We start from the raw sequence: 20,510 nt of genomic DNA on the forward strand, positions 1-20,510 counted from the left end.
GTCTCAAAAAACAAAAACAAAACAAAACAGCAACAACAACAAAGAGGTTCCTTTGGAGTAACTACAAAGTTTACAGAAATATTAGTTAGACAAGGTGCAAGCAGTTTGTCTGTCACTAAATATGACCGGCTTCAAGTAACATAGATTCTGACAACATGTGCTCTGCATTCTGAATCTCAGAAACCTGAGACCATGTCACACCCAGGTAAGCAATTCTATCATCATGGAATGGTAAGGCTGATGGAACTTGATGCTGTTTGAAATTCAGTGGAAACAGATCTCCCTAATAGTTAGGACTTACATTGTTAATCAATCCCATTAAATATGCAACAGTACTTAGATGTCACTTTCAAATAGTCTTTCTGTTTATCAAGTGATTGCACTACTCTATCTTCTTGATTCATTTTTTCAGTAGCGTGATACTCCTCTTCTTTCCAACTTAATGCTCCCCACAATATCTAAAGCCACCTGCCTTTGTTATATTGCACCATAGCCCCATTTTTGTGATAAGTTATCTCATCTTCCTCAGAAAACACCAAAATGTATCTATGCAGAGCTTGAAATGTTTTGTAGTTTCTTTGAGATTTAAATGTTAATTGAAATTTGAGCACTAGTTTGTTACTACGATTCTGTTCCATTATGTAACTTACATGTACCATTATCTAACTTACATGTACTGATCTTTAAAACTTTTCCTAGGCCGGGCACAGTGGCTCACGCTGGTGATCCCAGCACTTTGGGAGGCCGAGGCGGGAGGATCACGAGGTCAGGAGATCGAGGCCATCCTGGCTAACACGGTGAAACCCTGTCTCTACTAAAAATACAAAAAAAAAAAAATTAGCTGGGCGTGGTGGCGGGCACCTGTAGTCTCAACCACACAGGAGGCTGAGGCAGGAGAATGGCGTGAACTCGGGAGGCAGAGCTTGCAGTGAGCCGAGATCGCGCCACTGCACTCCAGCCTGGGCAACAGAGCGAGACTCTGTCTAAAAAAAAAAAAAACTTTTCCTGTTCAACTTTTAACCAACAAACAAAAAAATCAGTTTAAGGATTTAGGCTCTTTGCCAAAATATTGTTTTTCTGAAGTCCTCTAAACCAGATTTGATTAGTTGGTAATACTAATATCTTTGTGTGTGTGTATATATTTGTATATATATATATATATTTGTGTGTGTGTGTGTGTGTGTATACATATATATATATATATAGAGAGAGAGAGAGAGAGATCAATAGAAGTGTTCCTACTTCCCTATGCAAAACTAAGGGAGGAAACAAGTTAACCATCAAGACAACCTTAACATCGAGCATTTACATAAATAGTATTTGTTGAAATTGATTTCTTGTTTGCTTCTTCTAGGTCAACCCAACACATTTCCAACAGTTGTTAATTCAATCCAACTGATAACAGCAACTGTTGGGCACACATTTCATTTCCCAATCCCTCCTGCCACATTTTATGACCAGGAAGATGGCAACTCAACTCACTTGACACTTGAAATAAAATCAGTAAATGAGTACCCTTCAGGCCCAGAAAGCTGGCTGCAATTTAACGTGACTCATCAAATATTGTATGGGTATCCCCTAGAACTGGATTTCCAATATTCCCCTCAGGAATTTATTCTCTGTGCCACTGATTCTGGGGGTCTGGTTGCTCAGATGCCTTTGACCATTGAACTGAAGCTACCCAGAAGTACACCCTGCCACACTTACACTCTGCACACAAAAAACAGTTTCTACTCATTCATTAAAAGGAGAGAGAGGATTGGTTTATTTTTTGCTAAACTCGCTGACTATCTAAACTCTAGTAACCCTGAACAGATTGTATTAATTACCCTGAGGCCAGGGTCTACTATTATATCCTGGTATAATAGGGCCTTATGTTTAGTCAACAAGAGTTATCTGAAATGGTGTCCTAACAAAGAAATCCAGGAAATAATGTTTAAACTAAGGAGGCCTGATGAAAATGTCCATCCAAACTTTGTATATGCTATGCTGCCAGAATACAAAATTGGCACAGTTGAGAACATCACATATAGTGGAATGTGCCTTACTCGGGAGCTAGACAATGGGTTAATTGGAAACAGCATTCTAACCTCATCTAACACAGAAAATAGTCCCTGGATTAGACATGTTCTTCTGGCCTTGCTGGCAAGTACGTGTCTACTAGCTGTGGTAGCAGCAGCAGCAAGTGTAGCTTACCATTTCTGTAAGAGTTGTCAGACTTTTCTTGTTCCTCAGTCCCTGGTGTTTCAAGGAAGAACACTAACAAGTAACACTGACCAAGAAATGGATGTGCTAAGGCCCCGAAAGCCACCCATCATGGAGTGTGAAGTTCCACCTTCCCCTCAGTTATGGAGAGGGTTACCACTGTCTTCTCAACATCAAGCTTACAGAGAAAATGTGATCCCCGGCATGGAAATAAGAGCAGATATTTTTCCTACCTCCAAAATATCAACCCCTATTTCATTATGAAATAGATCTCATTAGTCAGAGGAAAAGTAAATAATGTAATCAGAAATCTAAATGCATCAACTACTGTTCAAGAAATAGGACTAATCAATATGGAAATTAGGTAAAATCAACAATCAGATTGTCAAAAGATAAGTGATAATTTGTCCTCTGTGTTAATTGTATTAACATACTCCCAGTGAATTCTAATCAGTTATTTCCCCTTGAAAGCCTAGATAGTCAATTATATCAGTTACTTCCCCTTGAAAGCCTGGATAGTCCAATTATAAATTTGTCACCCAGGCCACCACTACCATAAACAATTCATGTAATGATTCATCCATTACGGTCAGCAATTCCACCACTGACAATCCCATCTCCAAATGTGAGAAGTGCTATAAACCACCAATTCAAGGCACTCATTACAACCCTCCACATAAAGGCACGATTAATTTAAACAATAATAAATACACGAATAGGTTGATGTTCTACTATGTATGAGCAAAGAATTACGGAACCTTTACGTCTTCGTTGTATTTTACCTTTCACTTACAAACAAGCTCACGCCACTGTTCTAAAAATTCACACACTGGATGATATAAAAAGACTACCAAAAAATAACAAAACTTCTCTCAATTCTCTTCTACCAAGCTACAGGCAAGAGCATTTTTTGTTACCATATTTCTGAAACAGCTGAAGACATTCACCATCCTCTACTTTTAACTTCATTCATGTAACATTTTAATTGCTGCAATTGTTTCTATTCCCACCACTCCATGGAAATGGCTTTTTGGAAGTCATTACCAGCATCTTGATTGGCATACCCAAATGCATTGTTTTAATTCTGCTTCTGAACATCTCTGCAGCTCCCGTGGCACTTTGTGCCTACCTCTTTGATCTTTTTTCTCTTCTGTCCCTTTAAACTTCATCCCCAAGGCCTGTTCTTGAACTTGGTAAGTACATAAACTTAGGGTGATTATCTATTTTAAAATAAGACAATATTTTCTTTTTAATCTTCTAATCTAAAGAGTTTATTGTTTACTACCCCATTTCTTACTAAGAAATTATAGGGGCACTTAATATCGCCTTTTCTCCTTTGGGTCTTTTCACCTTCAACTGATTCAAAACAGCTGTGGAATTTATTTAAAATGTTACAAATAAGAAAATTTCTAACTAAACACTAAACTAAATTTGTACCTTTCTCTGGGGGGAACTTGTTTCAATACACACCAGCTGCAAAATTTAGTTTCTATTGAATATTCAGACAGGATATAAAGACAAACATACATATTGTACCATAACAAATTGCCAATATTCAATATACTTTGCATATAAAAATGGTAATTTCATGATTCAATCTAAGATGTTCATTTTAATTACTGAAATAGAGATCTCAATGAAATCAAACTTCTTAAGAATAAATTCAGATCCTGGAATTTCCTAAATTAAGTCTAATGCTTCCCATCTTTATGATATGGAAATTTTTAGATTTGCTCACATTTAGCAGCACCTCTGTAACAAAATTACCATTTGGATGCTTTTGTTCTCCACATATGTGAAATTACACTAATGATTTTAATTGAAATGTGCCAGAAATAACAAAGCAAATAACTCACTGCTTCATAAAACAATCTTAAGGTATTATAAATTTTTTTGCTCCGAGATAAGAGCACCTTAGTTCACTGTAAAGAATGCCAGTACTAGGCTGGGCATGGTGGCTCACGCCTGTAATCCCAGCACTTTGGGAGGCCGAGGTGGGCAGATCACGAGGTCAGGAGATCAAGACCATCCTGGCTAACATGGTGAAACCCTGTCTCTACTAAAAATACAAAAAATTAGCTGGGCGTGGTGGCGGGCACCTGTAGTCCTAGCTACTCGGGAGGCTGAGGCAGGAGAATGGCGTGAACCCAGGAGGCGGAGCTTGCAGTGAGCCGAAATAGTGTCACTGCAGTCCGGCCTGGACAAAAGAGCGAGACTACATCTCAAAAAAAAAAAAAAAAAGAGAATGCCAGTACCGAAGAATTCGAACAATTGATGGTCCTCCAAAACCAAGCTGTGTATTATTCAAGCTGATTCTTAATTCTTACCCAAAGCATTAATGTCAATGTATGTATTAATAATTCTAAGCAAGTTGTATGATGGCTGCACATGTCCATATGGTGACTTTGAACAATATTCCAATACACTGGAACTTTCTGGAGTACAATCTCACTGTATTTATGATTGTGTGTAATCATTTGTCAAACATACCATGTGATAATAAGAGTGCTGTAAAAATTTTGCCTTACATTATAATTATAAAAATAACTTTTAGTCAGTAGAATGTTTTAACATAATTGAAGGTACATATATTCTCTGTTAGTGTAACTTTGATTCCCATAATCATTAAGTCTGGACTTAAGATTCCTGTATAGATGAGTGCTATGGTTTCCATATTCTTATCAAAACTCATGTGGAAACTTCATTGCCATTGAAACAGTATGAAGAGGTGGGATCTTTAAGAGATGATTAGTCTATAAGAGCTCCCATTCACGGATACATTAATGCCATTATCACAGGACTGGGTTAATTGTTGCAGGGGTGGGTTCCTGATAAAAGAATGGAGTTTGGCCCAATTTCCTGTCTGTCTCTCATGTTCACCCACCCATCTGCCATGTTATGACACAGCACAAGGGCCTTCACCAGGAGTGGCCCCTTGATATTGGACTTCCCAGCCTCTAGAACTTTGAGCTAAATAAATTTATTTCCTTTATAATTTACCCAGTCTGTGATATTGTTATAGCAGCAAAAAATGGAATAAAACCATGAGTGATAAATATTTTTTAATTTACATTTTGTCCACGTCTCTTGATTAGTTAAATCCTCAATATGAACCATCTCTGGAGGGTGAAGTGGGTGCCCAAAGAACATCTAGTTATGCCTGTAGAATTGTTAGCTGGAGAGGCCAGGCGTGGTGGCTCATGCCTGTAATCCCAGCACTTTGGGAGGGCGAGGCGGATCACGAGGTCAGGAGATCAGGACCATCCTGGCTAACAAAGTGAAACCCTGTCTCTACTAAAAACACAAAAAATTAGCCAGGCGTGGTGGTGGGCACCTCTAGTCCCAGCTACTCAGGAGGCTGAGGCAAGAGAATGTCATGAACCTGGGAGGTGGAGCTTGCAGTGAGCTGAGATTGCGTCACTGCACTCCAGCCTGGGCGACAAAACAAGACTCCATCTCAAAAAAAAAAAAAAAAAGAATTGTTAGCTGGAGAGCCCAACAATCAACAACATGGAGTAATATAGAAAGCTACTGGCACAGTTCAAAATCCAGCCATAGAAATTGTCTCCCAGTTGGTAGAGCAAAGTAACAGGAGTTCATAAATAGTATCTACAAATGAAGGCTGAAAAGTAGATATGACTGTCAACCAGTAGCATGGCCTTAGACCATGGAAAAGAAGGAACATAAACTCAGAGTAAAACAAGATCCCAGTCTTTGAAGATGGGTTGTGAAGGAAAGAACTCTGGATCAAGAAATAAACCAGGGACCCCAAATGAAAGATGAAAACTGGATAATAAGAATAAGATACAAAAGGTCAGAGCAGGACGGCAGAATAGGAACAGCTGCGGTCTGCAGCTCCCAGTGAGACCAACGCAGAAGGTGGGTGATTTCTGCATTTCCAACTGTGGTACCTGGTTCATCTAACTGGGACTGGTTAGACAGTGGGTGCAGCCCATGGAAGGCGGGCAGAAGTAGGTTGGGGCACTGCCTCACCTGGGAAGTGCCAGGGGTTGAGGAACTCCCTCCCCTAGCCAAGGGAAGCTGTGAGGGACCCTGCCGTGAGGGATGGCGCTATCTGGCCCAGATACTATGTTTTTCCCATGGTCTTCGCAATCCACAGACAAGGAGATTCCCTCAGATGCCTACGCCACCAGGGCCCTGGGTTTCAAGCACAAAACTGGGTGGCCGTTTGGGCAGACATGGAGCTAGTTGCAAGAGGTTATTTTCATACGCCAGTGGCGCCTGGAATGCCAGTGAGACAGAACCATTCACTTCCCTGGAAAAGGGGCTAAAGCCAGGGAGCCAAGTGGTTTAGCTCAGCAAATCCTACCCCTACGGAGCCCAGCAAGCTAAGATCCATTGGCTTGAAATTCTCGCTGCCAACACAGCAGTCTGAAGTCGACCTGGGATGCTCAAGCTAGGTGGGGGGAGGGGCGTCTGCCATTCCTGAGGCTTGACTGGGTGGTTTTCCCCTCACAGTATAAACAAAGTTGCCTGGAAGTTAGAACTGGGCAGAGTCCACTGCAGCTCTGCAAAGCCACTGCAGCCAGACTGCCTCTCTAGATTCCTCCTCTCTGGGCAGGACATCTCTGAAAGAAAGGCAGCAGCCCCTGTCAGGGGCTTATAGATAAAACTCCCATCTCCCTGGGACAGAGCACCTGGGAGAAGGGGCGGCTGTGGGTGCAGCTTCAGCGGACTTAAACGTTCCTGCTTGCTGGCTCTGAAGAAGCAGCAGATCTCCCAGCACAGCGCTTGAGCTCTGCTAAGGGACAGACTGCCTCCTCAAGTTGGTCCCTGACCACCGTGACTCCTGACCAGGAGACATCTCCTAGCAGGGGTCAACAGACACCTCATATAGGAGAGCTGCAACTGGCATCTGGCGTGTGGCCCTCTGGGACGAAGCTTCTAGAGGTAGGAGCAGGCTGCAATCTTTGCTGTTCTGCAGCCTCCGCTGGTGATACCTAGGCAAACAGGGTCTGGAGTGGACAACCCAGCAAACTCTAGCAGGCCTGCAGCAGAGAGGCCCGACTGTTAGAAGGAAAACTAACAAACAGAAAGCAATAGCACCAACATCAACGAAAAGGACGACCACACCAAAATTCCATCTGAAGGTCACCAACAGCAAAGACCACAAGATAAATCCACGAAGATGAGGAAAAACCAGCACAAAAAGGATGAAAATTCCAAAAACCAGGATGCCTCTTCTCCTCCAAAGGCACAACTCCTCGCCAGCAAGGGAACAAAACTGGATGGAGAATGAGTTTGACGAATTGACAGAAGTAGGCTTCAGAAGGTGGGTAATAACAAACTCCTCCAAGCTAAAGGAGCATTTCTAACCCAATGCAAGAAAGCTAAGAACCCTGACAAAAGGTTAGAGGAATTGCCAACTAGAATAACCAGTTTAGAGAAGAACATGAATGACTTGATGGAGCTGAAAAATACAGCAAGAGAACTTTATGAAGCAAACACGAGTATCAATAGCCGAAACGATCAAGCAGAAGAAAGGATATCAGAGACTGAAGATCAACTTAATGAAATAAAGTGTGAAGACAAGATTAGAGAAAAAAGAATGAAAAGGAACAATCAAAGCCTCCAAGAAATATGAGACCATGTGAAAAGACCAAACCTATGTTTGATTGGTGTACCTGAAAGTGATGGGGAGAATGGAACCAAGTTGGAAAACACACTTCAGGATATTACTCCGGAGAACTTCCCCAACCTAGCAAGACAGGCCAACATTCAAATTCAGGAAATACAAAGAACACCACAAAGATACTCGTTGAGAAGAGCAACCGCAAGACACATAATCATCAGATTCACCAAGGTTGAAATGAAGGAAAAAATGTTAAGGGCAGCCAGAGAGAAAGGTTGGGTTACTCATAAAGGGAAGCCCATCAGACTAACAGCTGATCTCTCTGCAGAAACCCTACAAGCTAGAAGAGAGTGGGGGCCAATATTCAACATTCTTAAAGAAAAGAATTTTCAAGCCAGAATTTCATATCCAGCCAAACTAAGCTTCATAAGTGAGGGAGAAATAAAATCCTTTACAGACAAGCAAAAGCTGAGGGATTCTGTCACCACCACACCTGCCTTACAAGAGATCCTGAAGGAAGCACTAAATATGGAAAGGAACAACCATTACCAGCCACTGTAAAAACAAACCAAATTGTAAAGACCATCAACACTATGAAGAAACTGCATCAACTAATGGGCAAAATAACCAGATAGCATCATAATGACAAGATCAAATTCACACATAACAATATTAACCTTAAAAATAAATGGGCTAACTGTCCCAATTAAAAGGCACAGACTGGCAAATTGGATAAAGAGTCAGGACCCATCAGTGTGCTGTATTCAGGAGACCCATCTCACATGCAAAGACACACACAGGCTCAAAATAAAGGGATGGAGGAAGATTTACCAAGCAAATGGAAAGCAAAAAAGAGCAGGGGTTGCAATCCTAGTGTCCGATAAAATAGACTTCAAACCAACAAAGATCGAAAAAGAAAAAGAAGGGCACTACATAATGGTGGTAAAGGGATCAATGCAACAAGAGCTAACTATCCTAAATATATATGCACCTAATACAGGAGCATTCAGATTTATAAAGCAAGTTCTTAGAGGCCTACAAAGAGACTTAGACTCCCACACAATAATAGTCGGAGACTTTAACATCCCACTGTCAATATTAGACAGATCAACAAGACAGAAAATTAACAAGGAAATTCAGGACTTGAACTCAGCTCTGGACCAAGTGGACCTAATGGACATCTACAGGACTCTCTACCTCAAATCAACATCATTCTCAGCACGACATCACACTTATTCTAAAATTGACCACATAATTGGAAGTAAAACACTCCTCAGCAAATGCAAAAGAATGGAAATCATAACAAACAGTCTCTCAGACCACAGTGCAAGCAAATTAGAACTCAGGATTAAGAAACTCACTCAAAACCACACAGCCACATGGAAACTGAACAACTTGCTCCTGAATGACTACTGGGTACATAACAAAATTAAGGCAGAAATAAATAAGTTCTTTGAAACCAGTAAGAACGAAGACACAATGTACCAGAATCTCTGGGACACAGCTAAAGCAGTGTTTGGAAGGAAATTTAAAGCACTAAATGCTCACAAGAGAAAGCGGGAAAGATCTAAAATTGACACCCTAATATCACAATTAAAAGAACTACAGAAGCAAGAGCAAACAAATTCAAAAGCTAGCAGAAGACAAGAAATAACTAAGATCAGAGCAGAACTGAAGGAGATAGAGACACAAAAAACCCTTCAAAAAAATCAATGAATCCAGGAGATGGTTTTTTGAAAAGATTAACAAAATAGACTGCTAGCCAGACTAATAAAGAAGAAAAGAGAGAAGAATCCAATAGACACAAGAAAAAAATGATAAAGAAGAACCACTGATCCTACAGAAATACAAACTACCATCAGAGAATACTATAAACACCTCTATCCAAATAAACTAGAAAATCTAGAAAAACTGGAAAAATTCCTAGACACATACACCCTCCCAAGACTAAACCAGGAAGAAGTCGAATCCCTGAATAGACCAATAATAAGTCCTGAAATTAAGGCAGTAATGAATAGCCTACCAACCAAAAAAAGCCCAGGACCAGATGGATTCACAGCTGAATCCTACCAGAGGTACAGAGAGGAGCTGGTACCATTCCTTCTGAAACTATTCCAAACAACAGAAAAAGAGGGATTCCTCCCTAACTCATTTTATGAGGCCAGCATCATAGCAGAGACACAACAAAAAAAGAAAATTTCAGGCCAATATCCCTGATGAGCATCCATGTGAAAATCCTCAATAAAACACTGGCAAACCGAATCCAGCAGCACATTAAAAAGCTTATTCACCATAATCAAGTCGGCTTCATCCCTGGGATGCAAGACTGGTTCAACATACGCATATCAATAAATGTAATCCATCACATAAACAGAACAAATGACAAAAACCACATGATTATTTCAATAGACGCAGAGAAGGCCTTTGATAAAATTCAGCACCCCTTCATGCTAAAAACACTCAATAAAGTAGGTATTGATGGAACCTATCTCAAAGTAATAAGAGCTATTTATGACAAACCCACAGCCCATGTCATACTGAATGGGCAAAAGCTGGAAGCATTCCCTTTGAAATCCGGCACAAGACAAGGATGCCCTCTCTCACCACTCCTATTCAACCAAGTATTAGAAGTTCTGGCAGGGCTATCAGGCAAGAGAAAGAAATAAAGCATATTCAAATAGGAAGAGAGAAAGTCAAATTCTCTCTGTTTGCAGATGACATGATTGTATATTTAAAAAACCCCATCGTCTCAGCCCAAAAACTCCTTAAGCTGATAGGCATCTTCAGCAAACTCTCAGGATACAAAATAAATGTGCGAAAATCACAAACATTCCTATACACCAATAACAGACAAACAGAAAGCCAAATCATGAGCAAACTCCCATTCACAATTGCTACAAAGAGAATAAATTACCTAGGAATACAACTTACAAGGGACATGAGGACCTCTTCAAGAACTACAAACTACTGCTCAAGGAAATAAGAGAGGGCACAAACAAATGGAAAAACATTACATGCTCATGGATAGGAAAAATCAATATCATGAAAATGGCCATACTGCCCAGCCCAAAGTAATTTATAGATTCAATGCTATTCCCATCAAGCTACCATTGATTTTCTTCACAGAATTAGAAAAAAAACTACTTTAAATTTCATATGGAACCAACAAAGAGCCTGTATAGCCAAGACAATCCTAAGTAAAAAGAACAAAGCTGGAGGCATCACGCTATGTGACTTCAAACTATATTACAAGGCTACAGTAACCAAAACAGCATGGTACTGGTACCAAAACAGATATATAGACCAACGAAACAGAACAGAGGCCTCCAAAATAACACCACACATCTACAACCATCTGATCATTGACAAACCTGACACAAACAAACAACGAGGAAAGGATTCCCTATTTAATAAATGATGTTGGCCGGGCGTGGTGGCTCACGCTTGTAATCCCAGCACTTTGGGAGGCCGAGGCGGGCGGATCATGAAGTCAGGAGATCGAGACCACGGTGAAACCCTGTCTCTACTAAAAATATAAAAAAAATCAGCCGGGCGTGGTGGCGGGCGCCTGTAGTCCCAGCTACTCGGAGAGGCTGAGGCAGGAGAATGGCGTGAACCCGGGAGGCGGAGCTTGCAGTGAGCCGAGATCGCGCCGCTGCACTCCAGCCTGGGCGGCAGAGCGAGACTCCGCCTCAAAAAAAAAAAAAAATAAATGATGTTGCGAAAACTGGCAAGCCATATGCAGAAAACTGAAACTGGACCCCTTCCTTACACCTTATACAAAAATGAACTCAAGATGGATTAAAGATTTAAATGTAAGAACTAAAACCATAAAAACCCAAGAGGAAAATCAAGGCAATACTATTCAGGACACAGGCATGGGCAAAGACTTCATGACTAAAACATCAAAAGCAACGGAAACAAATGTCAAAATTGACAAATGGGATCTAATTAAAGAGCTTCTGCACAGCAAAAGAAACTATCATCAGAGTGAACAGGCAACCTACAGAATGGGAGAAAGTTTTTGCAATCTATCCATCGAACAAAGGGCTAATACACAGAATTTACAAGGAACTTAAAACAAATTTACAAGAAAAAAACAACCCCATCAAAAAGTGGGCAAAGAATATGAATAGACACTTCACAAAAGAAGACATTTATGTGGCCAACAAACATATGAAAAAAAGCTCATCATCACTGGTCATTAGAGAAATGCAAATCAAAACCACAATGAGATCACATTTCACGCCAGTTAGAATGGCAATCATTAAAAAGTCAGGAAACAACAGATGCTGGAGAGAATGTGAAGAAATAGGAACACTTTTACACTGTTAGTGGGAGTGTAAATTAGTTTAACCATTGTGGAAGACAGTGTGGCAATTCCTCAAGGATCTAGAACCAGAAATACCATTTGACTCAGCAATCCCATTACTGGGTATATACCCAAAGGATTACAAATCATTCTACTATAAAGACATATGCACACGTATATTCATTGCAGCACTGTTCACAATAGCAAAGACTTGGAACCAACCCAAATGCTCATCAATGTTAGACTGGATAAAGAAAATGTGGCACATATACACCACGGAATACTATGCAGCCATAAAAAAGGATGAGTTCATGTCCTTTGCAGGGACATGGATGAAGCTGGAAACCATCATTCTCAGTGAACTAACACAGGAACAGAAAATCAAATACTGCGTGTTCTCACTCATAAGTAGGAGTTGAACAATGAGAACATATGGGCACAGGGAGGGGAACATCACACACTGGGGCCTGTCGGGGGGGTGGTGGGGGGACAAGGGGAGTGATAAGATAAGGAGAAATACCTAATGTAGATGACCAGTTGATGGGTGCAGCAAACCACCATGGCACACGTATAGCTACGTAACAAACCTGCACGTTCTGTAGGTGTATCCCAGAACTTAAAGTATAATTTAAAAATAAATAAATAAAAGGTCAGAGCCCACTCAAAAGTAAGTATGATCTATCAATTAGCTATTGGGTTACGGTTCCTTAAACCCCAAAAGTCTAAGATGCTAATTAGGCCTGGCCCCGCCTGTGTATGGTTTGTGTCAATGTATATCTAAACACAGTGGAATGGAGTAAAAGTAGCTCTATCTTAGGGAAGAGGGCTGAGAATGAGACAGGAGTTGATAAAGGACAGCAATGTCAATTTCACCAGGCTGACCTGGAAGGCTGCTGAACCCCCGTGTAAAGACCAGTTGTTTTTTTTTTTCAATAGAAAATACTGAGGGCCGGGTGCAGCGGCTCACGCCTGTAATCCCAGCACTTTGGGAGGCCGAGGCAGGCAGATCATGAGGTCAGGAGATCGAGACTATCCTGGCTAACACGGTGAAACCCCATCTCTACTAAAAATACAAAAAATTAGCCAGGCACGGTGGCGGGCGCCTGTGGTCCCAGCTACTTGGGAGGCTGAGGCAGGAGAATGGCTGGGAGGCAGAGGTTGCAGTGAGCCAAGATCGTGCCACTGCACTCCAGCCTGGGCCACAGAGCGAGACTCCGTCTCAAAAAAAAAAAAAAAAGAAAATACTGAGTCTGTATAAAGAGCTTCCTTTCTCTAAAAACACTCAATGAAAAAAAATGGCAAACTTACAATTAGGATTTAACATTGAAATAACCTACCTTTTGTAACGTTATAAACTTCTAGATGAAGCAGCACAGGAAAAAGGCCCAAGAAACATATAACATGTAACCATGACATTTCTGAGAAATGAGACTAAGATTCTATCCAGAGATAAAATCAACCTAGTAACTTTTCTGTCTTCTAAATCTGTGAAGTAATTTCCTTTATGCTTCTCTTTCAATAAGAAAAGCAAATGGATGGAAAATATTTTGCAGAAAAATATAAAGAGCAAAACCACCCAATACTAGTAAATATAAAATTACACAACCTACCTAAAAACTCTACTTTTAAATGGGTAAGAACCCATATGCAAAATAACTTAAAATAAAAACAATGTTCTTTTTTAGAAAAGCACAATATATGATGCAGCTTAATAGGCAAGATTTTATATTAAGTATTGCAAATCTTAAACTCTCATCAAATTTTTAAAAATTCCTATAGGTTGTTTTCAGTCATTAAGTGACTAAAGTATTTTCTTTTTCTTTTTTTTTTTATTTAGACGGAGTCTCGCTCTGTCGCCCAGGCTGGAGTGCAGTGGCGCAATCTCGGCTCACTGCAAGCTCCGCCTCCCGGGTTCACGCCATTCTCGACTAAAGTATTTTCTAAAGTAATTCTCCAATGTTTTGCATTTCAAATATTTTAATAGTTTTATTTTGCAAAGAGAAGAATTTTTTTTAAAAACATTTCCAGAGAGAACACTTTATATCATAAAATAAACTTGTATAATTTGGGAGAACAAATCATCTGAAATGTATATTTTTGAATTATGTGCCAATTTTATAATTAGTACAAAAACGACAGCGGAATTATTTTAAAAATGTAAAAACCAGTCCAGGCAACATAACTATACAATCTTGCTGTAAAAGTACTTATATCGAATCCCGCACAAAATATTTTTGCAATATACTAAATTTAGTTCTTCAAGTCACTCTTCACTGCCGGCTGGCTTTTCCATTTTCTGTTGTCTCCATCCTGAAATAGGAAGAAAAAAACGAGTTGATAAAATAAATATTCATTAACATTTTGTTTCCTTAATTACCTACCTTTCACATGAAAATTAAAATAATATATTCACAGAACAGAACATCAGCATTTTAGGAAAGGACTAATGTTAGGGTTCCTCTAGCTAGGCCAACTTCTTCATTTTACAGTGAAAACTGAGGCCCTGAGAGACTAAGTGACTTTCCCAAGGTTACATGTCAAAGGCCACTGTTTTTTGTTTGTTTGTTTGACTATACCACACTCTCCCTTTCCAAGCAAAACTAAGAAAAAAATCTCTACGATTTAGTCAAGAATTTACTTCCTTTTCCACTAAAGAAATGTATTTCCACCAACAAATTAAGAGGATTTCTTCTAAAAAAAAAATCAAAATAATCAGATCTGAGATTTATTTTACTATAATCAATATTCTTAATATTGTATTCCTTAATACAAAAACATTTTCCTCTGTTATTTTACAGAGACTGGCATTATATCCTAAGTGGTATGATTTTTCCCTCTATAATGTTTATTAAGCATTAAAAAGAAATGCTCTAAGGAGTAAATACTTGCAGGGTTACAATCAATATAATTAAGCCTTTTACAAGCAAGAATCAAAGAGGTTAATTTTTTCTCCTTATGGGGAACATGTATTAGTTCATAATATTAATAATAAAAAATTGCTGATTATTACAAATAAGCAATGTTTGTTAAGGTACTACACAGGCAATTGACAAAACCAATTTTGACAATAAATAACACAAACCCATTTTCCTCTTTAAGATGTTGATATAGTTCAGCTCTGTTATTAACAGAGTTCAAACGTCCAGCAAATTCCTGATGTTTTCTGGAATTGGCAGTATTGATTCTATTACTCCACAAGGATAATAAGGACACTGGCCCTGGTGTTATATTTTAAAAGGAGAGAAAAAAAAAAGAATAATTTATTACTTCCAAATTTACAAATGTACAAACTTAACTTTAATTCTATAGTTCATTTTACACAATTAAGGCAATCATTTTCCTCTTACTCTAAAATTTATGTGTTTCAGGGTCCCCAAGAGCAACCACTAGTTCAGTGATTGATGGAAGGACTCAAATGACTAAATGTAAAGTTACACTCCTGGTTAAGAATGATTATAGCAATACAGTAAGGAGACATAGCCAGATCAGTAAGCAGAAGAAACACATGAGGTGGAGACTGGCAGAATCCATTTGCAGGCTTCCCATGCTCGCTCTCTCCAATGAGGTTTATGCAGACTGCATACTACCTCCATAGGCAAACACGCAGTCACACGTGTGCAATATTTCTGCCAGGAAAGCCTGTTGGAGTAGAGTCCAGGGTTTTTACTGGGGGCTGATCAGGTAGGTATTCTCTGTCTAACCACAATGACCAAAGTTCCAGACTTTCAGAAGGGAAGCAGGTGTTCAGTTCATTATCTAGGCAACATCTCAAAAGCCAAGTTCCCAGATGCCAGCCAACAGCCAAACCTGCAAGCAGGCTTTTCTAATTATAATAGTCTCAGGCCTGCTATGTTAACTCTTTCCTGCACAATATGATAAGGCAAAAGAATTACAATAGCCAAAACAATTTCGAAAACGAAGAAAAAAGTTAGAAGATTCTTACTTCCTCACTACAAGACTTAATTTGAAGTGACTGTGACAGTACTGGATTGGTGAAAGGATGGCCACATAAACCAACAGAATATAAAAGAGAATCCAGAAGCAGACTCCCACATACATAGTCAACTAATTTCTGATAAATGTACAATACTTCAATGAAGAAAGGATAGTCTTTTCAATAAATGCTGCTGGAACATTAGGACACTGTATGCAAAAGGATTAATATTGACCCATACTTTGTACCTTATAGAAAATAACTCAAAAATTGATCATGGCCTAAATGTAAATCTAAAATTACAGAACTCCTAAAAGAAAATCAGCCTTTGTGACCTTGGGTTAGATTTCTAACATGTAACACGTAAAGCATAATCATAAAAGCAAAAGTGGATATATTTGACTTCATCAAAATAAAAAGCTTCTGTTGTGCAAAAGTCATTGTTTAAGAGAAGAACAAGCCACAGACTGGGTGAAAATACTTGCAAATCACCTGTCCAACACAGAACTTGTATCCAGATAAATAAAGAACTCTCAAAATCCACTAATAAGAAAACAAACAACCCAATTTTAAAATGTACAAAATATTTTAATGGACCTTTCACCCAAGAAGACAGATAACAAATAAGCAAAGGAAAAGAGTTTTACCATCATTAATGATGAGAGAAATGTAAATTAAAACACCAATGAAATACCACTACATACCTTATAGGATGAAAAACAAAAACAAAACAAACAGTAACCCTGATAACAGCAAGTGGACAAGGATGCAGAACACCCAGAACTCTCATACACTGGTGGTGGGAATGCAAAGTGGTGCCACCACTTTGGAAAAATAAGCTGGCAGTTTCTTATAAAATTAGTCATTATAATACTATGTGAAAAAAGCCAATCTCAAAAGGTGGCATGACATTTTCTTTCATTTATAAGACATTCTGAAAAATTATAGGGAACACAATTATAGGGAGAGAAAACATACCAGTAGTTACCAGGGATTGGGGAAGAGAGTGAAGGACGACTACAAAGGGTCAATACAAGGAAATCTTTTGGGGTGACAGACTGTTGTGTACCCTGATTGTGATGGTGGTATGCATTGTCTAAACTCACAGAACTGTACATCAAAAAGAGCTAATATTGTCATATATATATTTAAAAATTCTTATTTTTCTTATTATAAAACTAATACACGTTCATGAGAACAAATTTAGAAAACAATAAAACACATAAAGGAGGAAATAAAATCATCCTAATGCCACTGCTCTAACAACCAAAAATTTTAGTCTTTTTTTCAGTGCCATTCTATATCAACAAATGGTTATCTTTTTTTCTTTTTTGTTACTGCATCATACAAAGAGAGCTGAATAGACGTTTGCCAAATCTAGATGGCACATTTGGAATAGCCCAACATTAAGTACAGTGTATACAGCAGGCACAAAATTCACTTTGGGGAGGCCTGGGAAGTCATTTTCCAAAGCAGATAAAACTGAGGTATAATAAAAGGCCCAGATCAGCTGCTGATCAGAAGAGACATGCAATTTAGGTCATAAAATAGAATGAAAGAAAAAACAAACACTTTTCAAATATCAGCCTCAAACAGAAAGTTACAAGGAAAGGCAGTAATGTGCAATCAAGTTGCTTCTCATATGAGCTATTCCATATAATATTTCTAGGGTGAAAAGCATCAGGGATCCATTTAATTTAATGATAGCTGATATTTCATCTAAGTGACAAGCTAGTACATATGTGCATGAAAACTTAACATTGAGATCACAGTACATATGTTTATGTAACCTGCTTTAAAAAAACTTACTCATTTACACATTCATTCAATAACTATTCTTGGGCTATATAAATACCACCCTGTGGGGGCTGGGCACGGTGACTCATGCCTGTACTCCCAGCACTTTGGGAGGCTGAGGCAGGCAAATTACCTGAGGTCAGGAGTTTGAGACCAACCTGACCAACATGGTGAAACCCTGTCTCTACTAAAAATATAAAAATTAGCCGGGCGTGGTGGCAGGCACCTATAATCCCAGCTACTCGGGAGGCTGAGGCAGGAGAATCACTTGAGCCCAGGAGGCAGAGGCTGCAGTGAGCTGAGATTGTGCCATTGCACTCCACCCTCGGCAACAAGAGCAGACTCCGTCTCAATAAATAAATAAATAAATACATACATACATACATACCACCCTATGGACACACTGTTATTCAGTCATTGTCTTACTAATATGACTTTTAGTTGCTTGAAATTTTTGCCAGTATAAATAATACTCTTTTTTTTTTTTGAGACGGAGTCTTACTCTGTCGCCCAGGCTGAAGTGCAGTGGCATCTTGGCTCACTGCAATCTCCACCTCAGTAATACTCCTTAGAGTTCTATTTGCCAAGCAATGCTGAAACACTGTTTAGAGTAGACCTAAATTTCTCATCCTAATGAACAGTGGTATATTTTGTCATATGAGAAATAATTTACCAAAAAACATCTATTTAAATCCTATTATTTTCTGGGCCCTCTAGCAAATGCCTGAAAGGCAAATATAATAACATCACCCCAAGGATGATCTCTGGCTTCAAAGAAACTAGTGAACTGAAGAATATAACATGTGTCACTATATATATATATATACTATAACAAGCATATAAAAAGCAAACAAGCCTACTTTCTCCCTAGGATGAGCTGCCAATATTCATAAGCTGGTTCTACTGCTTTAGGAGAGGCATAGTGGCAGGACATCAGGTAGTCTAATGATGGCATACCATTACACATGTATCCTAAAAAGACTAAATCTAGTTTGCCTTCAAGATAACTAAGGCCTAGAATGATTTCAGGAGCTGCCAATCCCAAATCATATCCTTGATGCCTAGAATTCCTTCCAGAGGAAACTAAACTTTTTAGCCTATAAGAGATTAAGAGGCTTTACAGTGAAAATATTGTTTATAATAATAACTACACTGAAACTCAAACACATTTTAATATAGCAATAAATGAGTGATATTACATTATTTCTAGGTTTAGTAAGAGTTTAGGGTCAAAGAGTTTGTACTCAATATCCCAGCTCTTACTATAGTATCAGGAGCATAAACAGATTCAAGTTTACATATTTAAAATTTCTTAAAACACAAACTTTATATGCTTATTTTCCAAAGGCTTCATTAATGAAAGCATGACACTACTTGTTTTTAACACTGACAAATATATTTACTGCCTACATTCTCTAAGGCTGTGATATGGTTTGGCTGTGTCCCCACCCAAATTTCCATCTTGTTCTCACGATAGTGAGTGAGTTCTCACTAGATCTGATGGTTTTATAAGGGGCTTCCTCTCCCTTTGCTCTGCCCTTCTCCTTGCTGCCACCATGTGAAGAAGGACGTGTTTGCTTCTCCTTCTGCCATGACTGTAAGTTTCCTGAGGCCTCCCAGCCATGCTGGAATTGTGAGTCAATTAAACCTTTTTCCTTTAAAAATTACCCAGTATCAGGTATGTCTTTATTAGCAGCATGAGACTGGACTAATACAAGCTGTAACAGAGAATCTCCTAAACGACATCCACGAATACCTAAGAACTCTTCCTCACATACACAACAATATTAAATAACACTGTACAAAACAGAGCTTCGTTGGAAATTTTTTTTTTTTTTATGAGACAGAGTCTTGCTCTGTTGCCCAAGCAACCTTGGCTCACTGCAACCTCCGCCTCCCAGGTGCAAGTGATTCTCCTGCCTCAGCCTCCCAAGTAGCTGGGATTACAGGTGTGTGCCACCATGCCCGGCTAATTTTTGTGTTTTTAGTAGAGGTGGGGTTTCACCATGCTGGCCAGGCTGGTCTAGAACTCCTGACCTCAGATGATCTGCCTGCCTCAGCCTCCCAAAATGCTGAGATTACAGGGGTGAGCCACCGCACCCGGCCTGGAAAACTTTTTATAAACCTAGTTGCCACAGCTGTACCTTACCTTTTGATTTTTCCACTTGTGGAGTTTCATCCATTTCAACAAGGGGTTTTTTGTTTGGAGGTTCTGGGGAATCAGGCGAATCTTTTATAATCTCAGCTTCAGCCAATTCTTCTTTTCCACGCTCTAAGATTCCTTTTAATCTTTTAGAGGGACAAATAATGAAATGTAAAGTTTAAATTTTTAGAAGTCTAAAAATGGTCTAATAATTAAACTAACTTTGCATATCAACCTTTATAAAAGATGGCTAATCTCATAAAATAAAACTAGGGACTAATCAAAAACTTCAATCTAAAACCAGGTAACAGAAATTAATGAATTAAATACAAGTTTCCCTTTTCCTTCATAATAATAATGCAATAATTCAGGAGTTAGCTGTAAAATATAAAAAAAGAAGAATACTTAAGAAATTAAAATTTAAAAGGTAGGAAATGATGTGATCTTCAGAAGAAATTGCACAATTTTGATTTTTAAAGACATGAACAAAATAATACTGAATTTCAAATTACATGTTAAGTTTAAT

At 38.9% G+C, this 20,510-nt stretch overlaps 1 protein-coding gene across 8 annotated transcripts in view; it reads right to left on the reverse strand.

Annotated features, from left to right (window-relative positions):
• Positions 1–14,069: 14,069 nt before the first annotated feature.
• Positions 14,070–20,510, reverse strand: part of INTS13 (integrator complex subunit 13) — a 33,965-nt gene continuing 27,524 nt past the window's right edge. For all 8 annotated transcript variants that reach the window (XM_063639190.1, XM_055280307.2, XM_055280306.2 and 5 more), the window contains 3 exons: positions 19,991–20,130; positions 15,193–15,328; positions 14,070–14,420 (listed from right to left, as the gene is read on the reverse strand). In XM_063639190.1, the coding sequence (XP_063495260.1) occupies positions 14,381–14,420; positions 15,193–15,328; positions 19,991–20,130 (316 nt within the window). In that variant the 3' untranslated portion in view covers positions 14,070–14,380. The remainder of the gene's footprint in view (positions 14,421–15,192; positions 15,329–19,990; positions 20,131–20,510) is intronic.

The sequence above is a fragment of the Symphalangus syndactylus genome, chromosome 5 (genome assembly GCF_028878055.3).
Source record: "Symphalangus syndactylus isolate Jambi chromosome 5, NHGRI_mSymSyn1-v2.1_pri, whole genome shotgun sequence".
NCBI lineage: Eukaryota > Metazoa > Chordata > Mammalia > Primates > Hylobatidae > Symphalangus > Symphalangus syndactylus.